Source organism: Cucurbita pepo, chromosome 8 (assembly GCF_057944985.1).
Source record: "Cucurbita pepo subsp. pepo isolate OVF chromosome 8, ASM5794498v1, whole genome shotgun sequence".
In the NCBI taxonomy this organism is placed as follows: Eukaryota; Viridiplantae; Streptophyta; class Magnoliopsida; order Cucurbitales; family Cucurbitaceae; genus Cucurbita; species Cucurbita pepo.
In genome coordinates this window covers 10,114,062-10,130,638 of record NC_141805.1, presented here as the reverse complement: position 1 = coordinate 10,130,638, position 16,577 = coordinate 10,114,062, and the positions used below count along the sequence as shown (strand labels likewise).

Genomic DNA, 16,577 nt, shown 5'->3' with positions numbered 1-16,577 from the left:
AGATGATGAAAAATGTGTGAAGAAACAAAATTACATGTTCAAATTTCCATCACTCATTTTAAAATCGAAACAAAACTAATATTTTTATTTTATAAAAAATTACATCAACCCGATTCGGAATTCTATCGTACTTTAGCTACGGATATAATATTTTAATGAGCCAAGTTATACCCGTGTTAACTCTTTACTTTTTTTTTTATAGCTTATCGAACTTCATTTTCTTTTAGAAAAACTTACCGAACACCACTGTCTAAATTCTCGTGCCAGAGGAAAATTGAACAAATAATTAAAAAAATCATTTTTTTGGACGAAGTTCATTGAACCCTTCTCATAAAAACGGGTTATTTCATTAAATTACTGTTTTATCATCATATTTTGATGTATACCAATTTGAGCATAATTCAATTGAATTTGACAAGTTCGAGAATCAGGAACAAATAGATTAAAATCTAGCCAAATAAATTATTCTTTACGATTAAGAATTTCATTTTTATTTTTATATTTTGAATCTTATTTCATTTTAGTCCCTATAATTTTAAATATTTAATTTTGATCGTTTTTCTAAAAAAAATTAGTTTTTATTACTTTTTCTTATATAAATAATATGTTATTGCATTAAAATAATAATAATTATTTAACCAAATTGCAATAAAAATTAACTTTATACTAACAATATAGATTAATTTTAATATTTATTAAAAATATAAAGACTAAAATTCAACATTTAAAAATATAAAAAATATAAATCAAAATTATCTAAATCCAAATGAAGTCAAAATAATTTAATTACGGAAAAAAAAAATCCCGTGCCCAATAATTTTCTCAAATCACCAAATAACCCCCAAAGAAATGCAATTTGCCAGCCGGCCCCATCGGATAAATAAATATTTTCTATTATGGGAAACCCCAACGGCTAGTTTTTCAAAAACGTCCTCCTCTGGACTCTCGCGCTCCAACGGTCATATTTTAATTTGAACTCCGTTCCTCCTAACCCTTTATAAAGCCCTCTCCTTTTCCCTTTCCCATCACTTCATATCTTCATTTAGCCGTTCAATCTCTCTCTCCACCTCCATTTTCCTCACCGGAATCCCAATTTTCCGACCGCTTTCAATGGAGACTCCGTCGTCGATCAGGCGTGTTACAAGATCTCAAACCCTTGCCGCCGCGAACTCCGCCAGCAACAGCAATATTTCCATCTCAAGTAAGATTCGTTTCTATGAAGAATGATTCAAATCAATTCAAATTTTTGATTTTCTGAAATGGGTCGGTTTCTTTTTGGTGTTTTTAGGGGAGATCGAGGAGTGCGATAACAATGGCTTATCGAAATCGCTTCCAAGGAATCGAAAGTCACAAGATTTGGCTGGATCGAAAGGGCAAGATCGATCGGTGCTTATTGACATTACTAATGACTCTCCGATTGTTGGGTTGGCGGCGGGGAATATGATGACGCCGATATCATCGGTGGCGGCGAAACAGAGAAGCTGCCGGCCGAAAATGATGACGCCAGGTTCAGGGGAAGCCTTATTGAGAGGACAAGTGAAAACCCTTTTGCAGAGAGTGGAAGAAGAAGCTGAAATTTCTAAGCTTACTTTAGAAAGGCGGCCGGTTGTTCATCTTCAGTCGCCGATGGGACTTTCTGCACCGACTCCGGCGAATACGCCGCAGATCTTGAATTTGTTTCAGGATGGGAATCTTAGCAGTACCACAAATGTTTCCATTGCTGAAGAACATCTGATTTCTCAGGTTTGAATGAAAGCTAATCGCTACTAAACCCGAAAGCTTATAACTCGATGAGTTTGATTGAATATCGAACATTTTGCACAAGGGATACGGTAAATTTAATCTTTTATTCATGTTCTTAACTCGCCTTTCTTGGCAGGTGGTGGATGATATTGATCTTTCTGATGAAAAGAAACAAGACGATAGTCAAATTACTCGGTCTCTATTGCTTGATTTCTCTGAGAAATTGGAGATAATTGATGACGATGAAGCTGCATCGTCAGTTTGCTCCTCTGTGTTCACCCCAGAAGAGAAGTCGTCGCCATCTCGGGACGATGACAATTCATCGATATGGTCCATTCAAGTGAATGCTAGCAGTCACGGTGAAGACGATGATGAAGAGGAAGGCGAAGAAGAGCTGATCGAGGACGAGGAAGAGGAAGACATAGAAGGCGAGGATGATGGGTTGTTAGATGAGCTATGCAGGGGACTTAGTAAAATTAGTGTGGATGAGAAGGGGAAGGCTGAGGAATTTGTAGGTAAGCACACGAGGTTCGTGTACGATAGTGAAGATGAATTGATTGAGGAAGTTTGCGAAGGGGTGTCCCCGAACGTCCTCCGTCTTAAGGGGATGCCGACACCCAAAGGAAAACATTTAAGGTTTTCAACCGAGGACGAAGAAGTTGAAGAACCTTCCCAATGAGAAGGGGTTGTGTTTTTTTTTTTTTTGTTTGGTAATGTTGTCATTCGTTGACAACAACTTCAAATTGTGCTTGATTTTGTTTGATTTTGTTGTTGTTGGCTCACATTATTCATTCTCTAATAATGAATGATATCTGTGAGGTTTTGCATCTATCAGCATCTTTTTAAACTCAACTTCACTTAATTACCAAAAATTTGATTGATATATAAAAAAAATGCTTCTACAAGTAACATTTTACTTATGGTACTCGGTACGGAGATGGAGCGAAGGATTGATGAATGAGATACGAGCGAGAGATGGTGCGGTCATCGCTAAGTTACATGGTGGTTGATGAATCTTGAGGCTGCCAGAAAATGTAGTGGAGGAGAGGAATTCGTGTTGGTCGTTGCTGTTGTTGAAGAAGTTGTCATGAGCTACAACACGTCAACTCAATAACTAAAGTATCGTTCAATGTTCTGATACATTTAAAAAGTCAACTCTTCATTTGATTTGTCCGTTTGAATCGAGAAACAAAGAGAGAAGAATTGATGCAAAACAAGAAACTAATTTAAAGTCATGCCTCGACTTAGTCATGTCAAGTTCGAGACTCCCTTATGGGGCGTGGTGGCACGCCCTTGACCTTGCAAGTTACCTTGGCTCTGTCACATCACGAACAACACCTCTTCCCGAGTATGCCTTCATTGCTATAGAATCAACCTTTTCAACCAACAACTCGATTTTCAAGATTCGTAAAGGTAAATGATCAATTTGGAATAAGAAGGTTGAATCAGTGTGAAACTAAACAACACACAGACATGAGTTAAAACCAACTCAATGCCATAAGAAATATACACAAAAACAATGTTAGAAAACAATCAGGCCAACTCGAGCATAGTTTAATGGGTTAAAACATATTCCTTCGACCAAGTCAGAGGTTCAAATCTCACCACTCCAGAGGTTCAAATCTCACCACTCCAGAACTTACAAGTGCAAAACATGGATTTAACGAACAAAAGATGAACACAAAGAACTACTCATAAAAGATACAACTATGGGTTATGGTAAGTATGTGTACAGGCTAATCCAAATCACAGACATTGATATGTTATTCTACAAACTTAAGAGAAATGGAATTACAAAAAAAAAAAAACATAGATCAAAAAACAACATGTCATGCCTGTAATCGCCAGATTGAACAAAAAACCACATAAATTTTAAACTGAGAATCAGAATTTTTCTACCTTAAAACTCACAATTCAGAACAGAACAAGATTGCAGCACAGCAGCAGCACCCCTCTTGTTCATCACAATTCAAACTCATCTTCAAGCTTCAATGCCTCAGCAGCTGCTTCCTCCTCCTCATCATCAACTACAAAGTATGGATTATGAGCCTCAGGCTTGAACTTATAACCAGTGAATGCATAAAACGCAAGTGTTGCCAATTCCCCGGCCACCACACTCGTCCAAAGATACCGATACGATGTAATCGTCTCGAGTGCATACACTACAACTCGAGTGAAGTAGATATAGCAGATAACCACAATGTAATACTGTCTAAAAAGGGTCAATTTCATCAAATTCACAGCCGCTTTCCCATCGGATCGAGCAGCCTCTCGCAAGTTCTTGATCGACCAAACAATCGGGAACAAAACAGCACAACAACAGACCACATCAACAAGCAAAAACACCTGTTTCCAAGTGACCCATTCTTGATCAAATGGCCCAGTTTCATCGATCACAACCTGAGCAATATTAGCCACCACTTGCAGTGGAATCACAATCATTAATACCTTCTTTTCCTTGTCCTGTAAATAGGGTTTCAAGAAAGACCAACCAGTGCCAATCAAGACGATCAAAGTGAACAATGTGATACCCTTTAAGAAACTAAATATGTAGAACAGAACATCCCAACCATGGGCGCTACCAGTGCGCTTAATGTAAGATTTATCCTCAGCCTCACAGAGAAGATTCAAAGCCTTTAAGATCACAACAGCAAGCATAAAGAAATGAATACCATAAACCGTCAATCGCTTCTTGTAAAGAACATGAATCCAAACAACAGCAAGCGAGAAATAAATCAAAGAGAGAAGGAAATAAATCCTCGGGAGGAAAGTTTTCCCAGCAGAAAGATAATCGCGGCCACCATTTTTGCCCTCGAGATTGTACATAGCGGATCGAACATCCATAGAAACCCTAAGTTGCTGAAGACAATTAGCAAAAACGAGGGTATATTGATCGGCATCAGTCTCGGAATAAAGAACATCGAATTGGTCACGGCCTTTGAGGGAATTGAAAGCGAAGACCGGTTTGATAAGGTCGGATTGGAGTGCGCAAGGGATTTCCCCTTCTTCCAATTGCTGGATCACATGAAGCCATGATTCTCGTGTACAGAGGAAGAACCCAACCTTGGCGAGGTCCAGATCTGGATTAGGATCGGAGAGTGCGAGATGGGAGACGTTGAGCTCGAGACGACCGCCATGGTTGAAGCCGAAGACGTCGAAGGGAATAATGGGACGATCGTCGGTTCTGATGTCGGTGAAGCGAATCTCTGCAAAAGAAGAAATGGGAAATAGGAAGAAGAAGAGGAGAAACATGGAGGAGAAATCCATGGCGGCCATGGCGAAGAGAGTTGAAGAAGATTACGAAGACGATCGAGGTTTCTTCTTGATCTCTCAGATCTGCCTCTGCAAATCTCTTCTGGTTATATCGTCAAAGAAATCGATGAGGTTTTTTTTTTTTTTTTTTTTTTTTTTTTTTTTTTTAATTTTATTTTTCGAATTTAGAAATTTTAAAATTCATCCAATATTAGTGTTGAAGGAAGAAAAAATTAAAATTTTGGTTGATTTTTCTCTTGGAGTTTACCATACGCAAAGGGTCTATGAGACATTAAATTACATATTTAACCTCATTAATTTTGCCATTAAGTTGACTTTACTCGATCTCGGGATTAAAATTGACCAAATCGAAACACAAAATTAGATTAAATTGAATCAAAATAATTTAATGTTAATTCACGACAGACTGTCATTTACGAGGTTTAGTGTACTAAATGTCTCAACCAAATTCGTTGTCAGTCTCACAGTTTTAAAACGTGTTCATTATAAAGAGAGATTTCCACATCCTTATAAGAAACGACTCGTTCCCTCTCTAACCAATGCGGGATCTTACAAACACCCCCTTTGAAGCCTGCGTCCTCACTAGCACACCAATCAGTGTTTGAGTCTAATACCATTTGTAGCAGTCCAAGCCCCCCACTGCTAATGGTTATTGTCCGCTTTGGCTCGTTACATATCGCCGTCAGCCTCACAGTTTCAAAACGCATCTACTAGAGAAAGGTTTCACATTTTTATAAAAAATTGTTCGTAACAAATCGTAACAAGATTTACCTCGTATCGTGAACTTTCAATTGGTTAAGACATTAAATTCTCGACCAAAAAAGTAAGTCAGATGCTCAAATCCCGACCGAATGTTCATGAAACATTCCTAAGGAAATAATCTCCTTTATTGTATATGATCTAGCAAACATAGTAAAGTTTGCAAAGAAACAACAACAATGTTGCCTCTCTGACATAGCTAGAGAATCTATACACTACAGTATGTATCCGACAAGGTGTGCAGACATGGTGATGAACAGAATCAAACCATGAAAGAATGTCATTTAAGCTAGTAATTTAGGACATAACGAGGAGCTAGGATTGGACATGGAACCTGTCAGCAAACAAACACAGATGAAGAACACAAATCAGCTAAATACCAAGAACATACTTGATCATTGCAAGAATTAACAGATTCCTCTTACATATATCCTTGTAGCACGGTTGCTTCGACACGGGATCCTCTTCGAACGGCGGCGGAACTTGCCCGTATATCATCTCACAGCTCATGTCTTCAAAATCTAACAAGGTGATCAAGCAAGAACAAAGTATGGTTTAGGCCTTGAATCTGATCTGATCAGTCAAAACAATACTGAAAATGCATATATATGTATATATATGTTCTTGTAAAACAGTATACATACTCGGATTCATGGTGAGAGGGAGCCCAAATTCGTTGGTGAAGAAATCTTGTGTGGGTATCTTGCACATATTCACACACATACCCACACACCCACTGTTCTCGAGGTACCTTTGATCGGGATTCAAAAGTCGTTAAAGAAAATCGAATGGACTGATTCGCGTTCGTTCATGTCATAGTCTTAGCTTATCGACGGAGACAGATGAAGGAGGAGTGTTTTCCTTAATCGACTAGAAATTTGGTTATAACGAAAATGTAGTTTATACCTGCATTTCTTTATATGAACTCCGCTTCCTTGCTTTATACCGTTTACCTCCACTTCCACAACCTACACACGAGGAAGAACAAGATCATAATTTCGTGAGTTTCGAACTAAATATGGTAGGATTAGGCAGTTGTTGCACGGTCCGAAAACACAGATTCAAGCCAACTGCATCGTAACCCATTATCGACGCCATTGGATCAGTTAACATCCTTGAACCCTCAGAGACTCAAGGAGCTGTGGTTGAGTAAACCAACAGCTGAAATATACTGTTCTTTTCAAGTACCATAGAAACCTACTGAGTTTAATCACTGAAAATCGAATTTCTAGTTGTTTCGTCGTACTCTAATATTAAAGCTTCAATAACACTGTAATGCAACGATCGAACTCAAAAGTTTAAGCAAATGAGTTACTGTGAGATCCCATATTGGTTGGAGAGGGGAACAAAATATTCTTTATAAGGTGTGGAAACCTCTTCCTAGTAAGACACGTTTTAAAACTTTGAGGGGAAGCTTAGAAAGGAAAGCCTAAAGAGGACAATATCTGCTAGCAGTGGGCTTGGGCTGTTACAAATGGTATCAGAGCTAGGCATCGAGCAGTATGCCAGCGAGGACGCTGGAACCCCGAAAGGGGTGGATCGTGAGATCCTACATTGGTTGGAGAGGGGAACGAAACATTCCTTATAAGGGTGTAGAAACCTCTCCCTAGTAGACGCGTTTTAAAACCTTGAGGGAAGCCCGGAAGGGAAAGTCCAAAGAGGACTCACGCTGGGCTTGGATTGTTACAAATGGTATCAATGTCAGGCACCGAGCGTTGTGCTAGCGAAGACGTTGGGTCCCAAGGGAGATGGATTGTGAGATCCGACATCGGTTGGAGAGGGGAACGAAACATTCTTTCCAAGAGTGTGGAAACCTCTCCCTGCTAGATGCTAGAAGCCGATCTCAAAATAGATTTTTAACCTTTTAAACCAAGCTCTCAACACTTAAGAAGACTAGAAAGCCTCGTGCATTTGCACCTTACACATTTGTCTTGTTTGATACCATTTGTAACAACCCAAGTCCACCGCTAGTAGATGTGTCCTCTTTGAACTTTCCCTCCTGGGCTCCACTCCTCTTGGGGGATCAGCGTCCTCATTGTCACACCGCTCGGTGTTTGGCTCTGATACCATTTGTAGCAACCCAAGTCCACTGCTAACAGATGTTGTCCTCTTTGGGCTTTCCCTTTTGGGCTCCACTCCCCTTGGGGTCTCAGCGTTTTCGTTGTCACACAGCCTAGCGTCTGACTCTGATACCATTTGTAACAACCCAAGCCCACCGCTAGCAGATATTGTTCTCTTTGGGCTTTTCTTAGCTTCCCCTCAAGGTTTTAGAACACATCTGCTAGGGAGAGGTTTCCACACCCTTATAAGAAATCCTTTGTTCCCCTCCCCAAACCAATGTGGGATCTCACAATTCACCCCATTTGGAGGCTCAACGTTCTCGTTGGCACATCGCCCAGTATCTAGCTCTGATACCATTTGCAACCGTCCAAGCCCACTGCTAGTAGAAATTGTCTTATTCAGGCTTTCCATTCTGAGCTTCCCCTCAAAGTTTTAGAATGCGTCTCCTAGGGAGAGGTTTTCACACCCATGTAAGGAATGTTTCATTCCTCTCTCCAACTAATGTGGGATCTCACAATCCACCCCCTTAGAGGCTCAACGTCCTCGTTGTCACACCGCCCAATGTCCGGCTCTAATACCATTTGTAACATCTCAAGCCCACTGCTATACTGTCCTCTTTAGTCTTTCTCTTTTAGGCTTCCCCTCAATATTTTAAAACAAGTCTACTAAGGAGAAGTTTCCACGCCCTTACTAGGAATGTTTCGTTCCCCTCTCCAACCAATGTGGGATCTCACAACGAGTTCGGAGAATAATTTAGGGTACCATCAAAACCCATGAGCTTGTCCAACTACTATCCCTTATGCAGCTAGTAGAACCAAGCAGTTCAGGGCAAAACTCTTGATTCTAAAACAACAGACAACAAACCCACCTAGAATGCAGCACATAAGCAATTATCACTCACTATCCCTAGCAGTTCATAGCACATAAACTACCGATCATCAACACTACAGATTCAGAGCACCCTAGCAGTTCATAGCACATAAGCTACCGATCATCAACACTACAGATTCAGAGCACCCTAGCAGTTCATAGCACATAAACTACCGATCATCAACACTACAGATTCAGAGCACCCTAGCAGTTCATAGCACATAAGCTACCGATCATCAACACTACAGATTCAGAGCACCCTAGCAGTTCATAGCACATAAACTACCGATCATCAACACTACAGATTCAGAGCACCCTAGCAGTTCATAGCACATAAGCTACCGATCATCAACACTACAGATTCAGAGCACCCTAGCAGTTCATAGCACATAAACTACCGATCATCAACACTACAGATTCAGAGCACCCTAGCAGTTCATAGCACATAAACTACCGATCATCAACACTACAGAGTCAGAGCATATAATTCCTCAATTGAAGAACTCAAACAAACGTTCAAGTCAATAGAAAACAGAGCCAAGAAAGTGAACAGAACACAAAGGATTCAATGAAATTACCTCCGATGGGCCGACTAACCACTGAAAGAACGGCACCGTTATCGAAGCATTGAACTCACAAGCCCATTTCGTTGGAGGAAACAATTTCCTGAACTGCGATCATCAGTTTCCGATTCAGTTCACACGTTGATCGGAGAAGACGAAAATTTACAGAAAGAAAAACAGGCCGACCTGAGCCGGAGCGCCGGGAGGGAGCATAGACAAGAGAACCTCACGAACCACGAGCTGTTGTTGCATACGATTCTTCCCTTGCATAACCCTTTTTGACGCATCGACGAATCGTTCATAGTCATAAAGAAAATCCCACCATCCGATCTTCTTCGTTTGCTCCTTAGAATTTGCGTATTTCTCCATTTTCTTTGCAAAAAGTGTCATGAAAACCTTCTCAAATGGCCCATCATTGTATTTGGTTTTTTGGCCCAATGGCGCTGGCTCACCAGAAGCCTCCGCAATCCCACATCGAATAATTCTACTAAATTTCTGACCATTCCCCCTTTTTCTACTCCTAATCTCACACGGAGCTGTGAAGAATTGGGCGCTTTGTAGCTTCAAGACCACCATTTGTGGTATGGTACTATATGCTTCTTCCTCTTCAAATTTTGCTTTAATTGATATGATATCCTAACGATGCATACAATACACGTTCTGGGTAGTTGATATCGTCTCGTTTCTATCCATTCACAATTCTAGAGACGTGGACAAGAATAGGACAGGCATTGAGATATAGGGAACGGAATGAGGTACTTTAGGTGAAACTGAAATTACAATCATGTCGGTTGAGACTGTTGAAGTGAACAATATCATCGATTCGAGATCATCAAGAGGTTTTGATGAACTTGATGGCTAAGATTTGGATGAGGATGAGGTTAGAAGCCAATGTGTGGCTGTGGTGTATGAAGTATGGATATAGGCAATTTGTGGTGGGTGTGACACTTTAAATGCCACATCCTCTTGTTTGTGGGGCAAAAGTATTTCAAGTACTACTCGGTTTTTACCGAATTACGATTTAATTTTCCGCACGTTTTTTTTTTTCCGCTCAATTAGTTAAAACTATTATAACATTTGCTCGACTTTACCGGCAACTCATAGTAGAAGTACTAATTTAAAGTACTAGTAATCATTAGATACGACTTAGCTTTGAGTACGTTTTTGCTCTATTAGCTAGAACTAGTACAAGATTCGTTTGACTTACGTGTACGAGTAGATATCATTATCTCTTGACTAGTCGAGAAACTTTCAAAGTAAACCTTAGAACTTAGCATACACGTTTTAAAACCTTGAAGGGAAGCCCATAAAGGAAAGCTGAAAGAAGACAATATCTGCTAGCGGTAGACTTGAGTTGTTACAAATGATATTAGAGTCAGTCGCTAGACAGTGTGAGGCACTAGTTGGAGTAGGGATAAGCCCTCTACAAACGCGTTTTAAAACTTCGAAGGGAAAGCCCAAACCCTCTACAGACGCGTTTTAAAACTTTGAGGGGAAACCCGAAAGGGAAAGCTCAAAGAGGACAATATATACTAACAGTGGGCTTGGGCTATTACAAATGGTATCAGAGTCAGTCGTCAAACGGTGCAAGGCACTGGTCGGAGTAGGGTTGGACCTTCTCCATAATAGACCCGTTTAAAAACTTTGAGGGAAAGCCTGGAAGGGAAAGCTCACAGATGAGTAGTAGACAGGGAAAACTCAAAGAGGACAATATCTGCTTGTGGTGGGCTTGGGTTGTTACAAATGATATTAGAGTCAGTCGCTGGACAATGTGAGGCACTAGTCGGAGTAGGGATGGACCCTCTACAGACGCGTTTTAAAACCTCGAGAGGAAAGCCCAAACCCTTTATAGACGCGTTTTAAAACCTTGAGGGGAAGCCCGAAAGGGAAAGCCCAAAGAGAACAATATATGCTAACAGTGTGCTTGGGCTATTACGAATGGTATCAGAGTCAATCGCCGGACAGTGCGAGGCACTGGTCGGAGTAGGGCTGGACCCTCTCCATAACAAACCCGTTTAAAAAATTTGAGGAGAAGCTTAGAAGGGAAAGCTCAAAGAGGACAATATCAGCTAGCGGTGGGTTTATATTGTTACATTTTTAATCATGTCATATTGAGACTCACCAACTTTCTAGACATGTAGTACTCTATTATTCCCCGACACAAGAATTACAACATGCACGTACCGATCTGCAACGATCAACTTCTAATACCTATTAGGGTTTTCAGTGGAATCTCAACTCGATCGTTCAAACAATACTAACGTAAAACATGCATACACCAACTTACAACGATAAACACGCACGAAACGATCAAATCAACATTGAAGTCGTTGAAGTATAGCGATTCTTAACGCCTTTTCTCCCAAAACAACACCATGAGGGACTCTAACAACAACATCTTGCAGCATCAAATCATTTACACTTGACAAACTTGCATGATGAATTTGAAGACCCAAATCTCTTAGAACATTCAAAAGCCTCGCCGATGGATGATTTTCATCTCTGCATTGAACTCTCACCATTGCTTCTGATCCAATAATCTTCACTTCTACATTGTTCTTGCTGTTCATCACACAGTTCTTCTCCAACGCGCCGCCACCGCCGCTGCTTCCGCCGTTACCGCCGCCGCCGCCGCCGCCTAGCTTGGCCTCCAATGATTGAATCTTGGACTTGAGCTCGTTGATGTATATCACAGCATCCGCCAATAACGAAGCTTTGTCCATTTTTGATACGTTTGGAACCACTGATCGGAGCGCGTAGAATCGGTTGTTCAGCTTCTGCCGCCGCTGCCGCTCAGCCTCCACATGGTTCACCGGCGGCGTGGACTCTGTTTTACTCTTTGACGGTCTCCTCCCTCTCTTATTGTCAATGTTTGATATGAAATTCCCATCGGAGTTATCAGAGAGAGAATCCGACGACGACCCTCCTCCTCCTCCTCCTCCACCACCACCACCACCACCACTGCTACCCATCTCTCCCTTCGTCACGGCGGAGCACGGCGGCGCGTGTGCTTCAATCAACCCTCCACCACCACCCTCCTCCTGATTTTTTTCTTGACATGGTGCAAAATTTGCAAACCCACATCCAAAAACCGATTTTGCAAACTGGGCAAGACTCCAATCTTGTTTAATCAACTCAGAAGAACCCAATTCAAGAACCCCACCAGAAATTGAAACAAAAACCAACGTTTGAATCCCTCTCATACGTGCTTCCTTAACTCGTTCGCATTCATACAAATCTAGCCCGTCGTCCGCCGTTAACCAAACGTACGTCCCCGAGTCGAACACTCGACCGACCACATTATCCGTCATGTTAAACAATCGTGTCACAGATACCGTATAATACCTACAACATATCATAACTCATTAGCTTAAACTTTCAACATTCGAATATGAATACAAAAAAACCCATGAGCTCAAATCGAGCTTTCGGGTTTTGTAGTAATTCAACGGTAATCATAACTCATTAGTTTAAGCTTTCAACATTCGAATATGAACAAACAATTACCAATACGAAAAAACCTGTAAGCTCAAATCGAGCTTCTGGGTTTCGTAGTAATTCAATCATACCATTCCAAGTCGACGAAATCGGAACGTTCTCGTCGATCCACCGCAGCTTCATCGAACCCAAAACTAATGAGTTGAGCATTGCCACTAAGTGGCTTGCTAGGACGAGCAACAAAGTCCCTAGTGCCACGAAAATGGCCATCTCTCCAATTAAAAACCAAATTTTGAGTGAGATGATCCTTAGAAGCTAACCAAAAGATTGAATAAGCCCACCATTCATGGCGATTATGGAGGATGAACTGAAGCTTTTGCTGAAGAGTGGAAGCCATTGAATTTGGTGAATCATCCATAACCCAAAAAAAAAAAAAAAAAAAAAAAAAAAAAAAAAAAAAAAAAAAAAACCTTTTTTTTATAATTTTTTTCTTGTGGGTTTGTTAAAAAATTGAAAATTTTGAAGGGACCAAACGGAAAATAGAAATTTGAGATGAAAAATTGAAGATTCAAATCATATAGACAGACAAAAAAACAATGAAAGACAGGTTATTTATAGGAGACATCAAAGGAACCCACTTGTGTCTGTGTTTGATGTTTTAAATGTTGGAAATTCCATAATTTTAGACATTAATTCCATGTGCTTAAATTAAAATTCTTTGGGTTTATTAAATTTCTTTTTTATTTTTAAAATATATACGAACAAGAACAAGAACAAGAATAAGAACACGAACACGAACACGAACGTGAATATTTTATGTTTTATTCCGCTCGATTTGTCGTTATATTTATAAATTTATAGAATACTTTGTTAATATAACAATTTTTTTCTGATAAAATTTGTTCATATTACCGTATTTTATTTATTATTTAATCAATAATAGACGTGTGAAATTTAGATAAGTTGATAAGATTTTTTTTTTTTTTTTTTTTTTGTCTTTTTATTCGGTGCGACTTTAAAATTGTCATATTTATAATATTTGTATCTTATATGTCAAATTTGATTTCGAGAATATGATGTAAGTTCAGTTTTTATTTATTTATTTTTTGTCAAACAGTGCGTTTAGGACGGAAGGTGCAAAGTGGGGTAGAGTCGAGTGCCTTCGAGTCTACGGCATGAACCTCTTTGAGTGGAACGTTCGTGATGAAAAGGGCCGGGTGCTTTCGGGTATGCAACATGAATGATATAATAGCCTGAATTTTGTAAGAATTCCGTTAAGTTTTATTGTTTATTTAATTAGACGAGGACGCCTCGATTGATTCTTGTTCTAGATATTTCTATGATAAGATTTAGATTACAGGGTATAAGATTCCATATCCAATTTGAACGGTAGACAAACTAATGGAACGGGTTCTCGGTTTACTACGTTTGTAATGTAATTGTATATTTCAGTTAACACGAGCATAGCTCAACCAGCATAAAATCTGTACGTTTGACTAAGAAACGTATCAATTGTCACTTAATTCAAATGGGTCCGGTTTAAAATAATGAATCAACTTATTAATTTCATCCCACAATCATTCTCGAAAATACAGATTCTTTTCACACTTTTAAACTAACAAAAAAAACGTGAAAATTAATCTTCAGGTTAAATTACGCGATTGGTCTTACGATTTGAATAAAGTTAGAATTTAATCTCTATGATTACAAAAGTTAAAATTTCAATATCGGTTATTTAATAAAATCCCGTAAATAATTTCTACTGCTAATTACCAGTCAGCTACATTACTTTGTACTTAATCCCGTTAGTGACTTTTAATCATCATATATTCAATCAGTTAGTGGCTATTTACACGATTTTATCGAACTATAGAGATAAAATTTAAAATTTTAAAATCATACACAGATTAAATTCTAAGTTTATCTCTTCCGGTCGATCACCCGAGAAACCTGTAACGAACCGCCTATAGTTGAATATATACTTCTCTCGGTCGATCCACCACGGCTTGCACGCAGTTTGATAGAAACTAAATTTGTAATTTAACCTAATATTCATAACTGTATCAGTGAGGTAAGAATTTGAAGAATTGATGTCTTAACCCGATCGATTATTTCATATTTTGAAATCGTAGATCTATTACCCGAGAAAACATACGGTTGAATTATACTCATTTTTATTTAAAAATAATAAAATATTATTTTTTACTATTATTATTATTAAAGGAAATATATTCAAATCAGGTCATATCAAAAAGTAAAAAAGTAAAAATAATAATAAATAAATAAATAAAGGGAAAATGAACCGAACCAAAATCAGTCTCAGTTAACAATATAACACAGTTTATATCCGTTGAATTAGGACATTTAATTCCGTACCACGTGGGACCAGATTTATACACGAATCATTTCCTCATTTAGTCCTTTTTTTTTTTAAATAAATAATATAATAAGTAAAAAAAAAATTCAATTTCCCGAGCGGGCTCTAAATATTCCCGTATCAAATTTACGTCGATATGTCAGTTACCTGTCTCGATATCGATATAAGAGATATGTTTGGTTAGTTATCAGGTCGAAAAGGCTCTGGTGTTAATTATTTTAGAGTTAAATTACACAGGAGTATGTTTAACTTTGGAGTTCCTATAATCCGGTCATCGAGTAAAAAGATACCGCTTATTGGTATATGTAATAAGTTTCATTCTCATTTGTTTGAAATGGGACGTTTAAGTGATTATACAGCATTCAAAATTAGTTGTTGTTGAATCACTGTCATCCCATTATTGAGTGAGCTGAAACACAATCATCTTATACACTGAACTATCTAAAAGCTATTACTTCGCGTCAAAGCATTAAAATAAAAGGATCTAGGATCAGAAAACGCGGCGGCACAGGAACCACGGGACCCTCCACTGATAGAGTGAATGAAAAAACAGAAGTGCGTTCCAGGTCGATTGCACCTACCGAATAAAACCCTTTAACCTTTGAATAATAAGACTAGCTTCAAAGCTCCAATCATGTTCACGGGATGGAACGGTACGTCAGAGATTACCTAATAATATATTTAAATTAAATTCTATATGTATGGTTAATTTTTGGGATGCATAATGAAGATTGAATGTAAGTTGAAATAAGGGGAAGAATGTATTGACGCACGTGAATATCGAGGGCGGCTTCCCAAGCTTCACTCTCCTTTGAATCATTCAATTAATTGCATATCCAAAGGTCTATTTCATTCCCTATCTTTGTTTTTCTTCTATTTTTTCTTGCAATTATATCAACAACTAATTTTTTTATTATTATTATAATTAATTAATTAATTAATCAACTCTTACTATTCCCTTTTCTTTAATTTCAATTTAATAATGAAATGGTCGGTTGATATTTTAACTTTTAATCTATGGATCGGGACATAAGGTAAAAATGGTGGGTGGATATTTACTTACCTACTTTCTCTTATTTTAAGAACTTTAATGATAAAAAATAAAATAAAAATTAAGATTTAATCTTTGATAAAAATTTATTATGATCTTGAATTATTAATTTTGTATCTAATATTTAATTTTGTGTACGATAAATTTTTTGAAATTTTTCGGTGGAAATAAAGTTTGAATATGCATTTAATGAGTTAATTTTTTTAAAAAAATTAAAAATGAAAAGTTTAAGAATATATTAAATATTTTAAAAGTTTAGAGACTTATTAAAAAAAACCTATAATTAAAATTTTTATCTACGAAATAAAGTTTAATTATGCCTTCAATGAGTTAATTTCTTTTAAAAAAAAAATTAAAAGCTTATAAATATGTTAAATATTTTAAAAGTTTAGAGACTTATTAAAAAAAAACATATAATTGAAAATATCGACTTATTACAAAT

General features: G+C 38.1%; 4 protein-coding genes across 4 annotated transcripts; 1 reads left to right on the top strand and 3 right to left on the bottom strand.

The window, feature by feature from the left end:
- The first annotated feature begins 1,023 nt into the window (after window positions 1-1,023).
- Window positions 1,024-2,574, top strand: LOC111800377 (uncharacterized). The gene is made up of 3 exons (XM_023684038.2): window positions 1,024-1,201; window positions 1,289-1,743; window positions 1,880-2,574. The coding sequence occupies exons 1-3, from the start codon at window positions 1,111-1,113 to the stop codon at window positions 2,420-2,422; spliced, it is 1,089 nt and encodes a 362-aa protein (XP_023539806.2). The 5' UTR covers window positions 1,024-1,110; the 3' UTR covers window positions 2,423-2,574.
- An 858-nt stretch (window positions 2,575-3,432) lies between these two features.
- Window positions 3,433-5,129, bottom strand: LOC111800376 (protein CANDIDATE G PROTEIN-COUPLED RECEPTOR 7). Its single transcript, XM_087126186.1, has one exon. It carries the CDS (start codon window positions 5,017-5,019, stop codon window positions 3,706-3,708), a length of 1,314 nt encoding a protein of 437 aa, XP_086982312.1. The 5' UTR covers window positions 5,020-5,129; the 3' UTR covers window positions 3,433-3,705.
- A 756-nt stretch (window positions 5,130-5,885) lies between these two features.
- Window positions 5,886-10,094, bottom strand: LOC111800984 (beta-carotene isomerase D27). Its single transcript, XM_023684931.2, has 6 exons — window positions 9,456-10,094; window positions 9,285-9,377; window positions 6,682-6,743; window positions 6,420-6,526; window positions 6,201-6,296; window positions 5,886-6,109 (listed from the first exon to the last, which is right to left on the bottom strand). The coding sequence occupies exons 1-6, from the start codon at window positions 9,843-9,845 to the stop codon at window positions 6,060-6,062; spliced, it is 798 nt and encodes a 265-aa protein (XP_023540699.2). The 5' UTR covers window positions 9,846-10,094; the 3' UTR covers window positions 5,886-6,059.
- Window positions 10,095-11,275: 1,181 nt separating this feature from the next.
- LOC111800158 (transcription factor bHLH14-like) lies at window positions 11,276-13,184 on the bottom strand. The gene is made up of 2 exons (XM_023683747.2): window positions 12,839-13,184; window positions 11,276-12,614 (listed from the first exon to the last, which is right to left on the bottom strand). The coding sequence occupies exons 1-2, from the start codon at window positions 13,123-13,125 to the stop codon at window positions 11,585-11,587; spliced, it is 1,317 nt and encodes a 438-aa protein (XP_023539515.2). The 5' UTR covers window positions 13,126-13,184; the 3' UTR covers window positions 11,276-11,584.
- Window positions 13,185-16,577: the final 3,393 nt, after the last annotated feature.

What these genes read in the sequence shown, in the direction of transcription:
- LOC111800377 (XM_023684038.2), top strand. Translation starts at nt 1,111, where the DNA reads ATGGAGACTCCGTCGTCGATCAGGCGTGTTACAAGATCTCAAACCCTT. An exon ending in CAGCAATATTTCCATCTCAA is followed by an intron (nt 1,202 to 1,288) that starts GTAAGATTCGTT and finishes TGGTGTTTTTAG; the next exon opens with GGGAGATCGAGGAGTGCGAT. An exon ending in AAGAACATCTGATTTCTCAG is followed by an intron (nt 1,744 to 1,879) that starts GTTTGAATGAAA and finishes CTTTCTTGGCAG; the next exon opens with GTGGTGGATGATATTGATCT.
- LOC111800158 (XM_023683747.2), bottom strand. Translation starts at nt 13,125, where the DNA reads ATGGATGATTCACCAAATTCAATGGCTTCCACTCTTCAGCAAAAGCTT. An exon ending in GATTTCGTCGACTTGGAATG is followed by an intron (nt 12,615 to 12,838) that starts GTATGATTGAAT and finishes GATATGTTGTAG; the next exon opens with GTATTATACGGTATCTGTGA.
- LOC111800376 (XM_087126186.1), bottom strand. Translation starts at nt 5,019, where the DNA reads ATGGCCGCCATGGATTTCTCCTCCATGTTTCTCCTCTTCTTCTTCCTA.
- LOC111800984 (XM_023684931.2), bottom strand. Translation starts at nt 9,845, where the DNA reads ATGGTGGTCTTGAAGCTACAAAGCGCCCAATTCTTCACAGCTCCGTGT. An exon ending in GTTCATATAAAGAAATGCAG is followed by an intron (nt 6,527 to 6,681) that starts GTATAAACTACA and finishes TCCCGATCAAAG; the next exon opens with GTACCTCGAGAACAGTGGGT. An exon ending in ACCGTGCTACAAGGATATAT is followed by an intron (nt 6,110 to 6,200) that starts GTAAGAGGAATC and finishes GTTTGCTGACAG; the next exon opens with GTTCCATGTCCAATCCTAGC.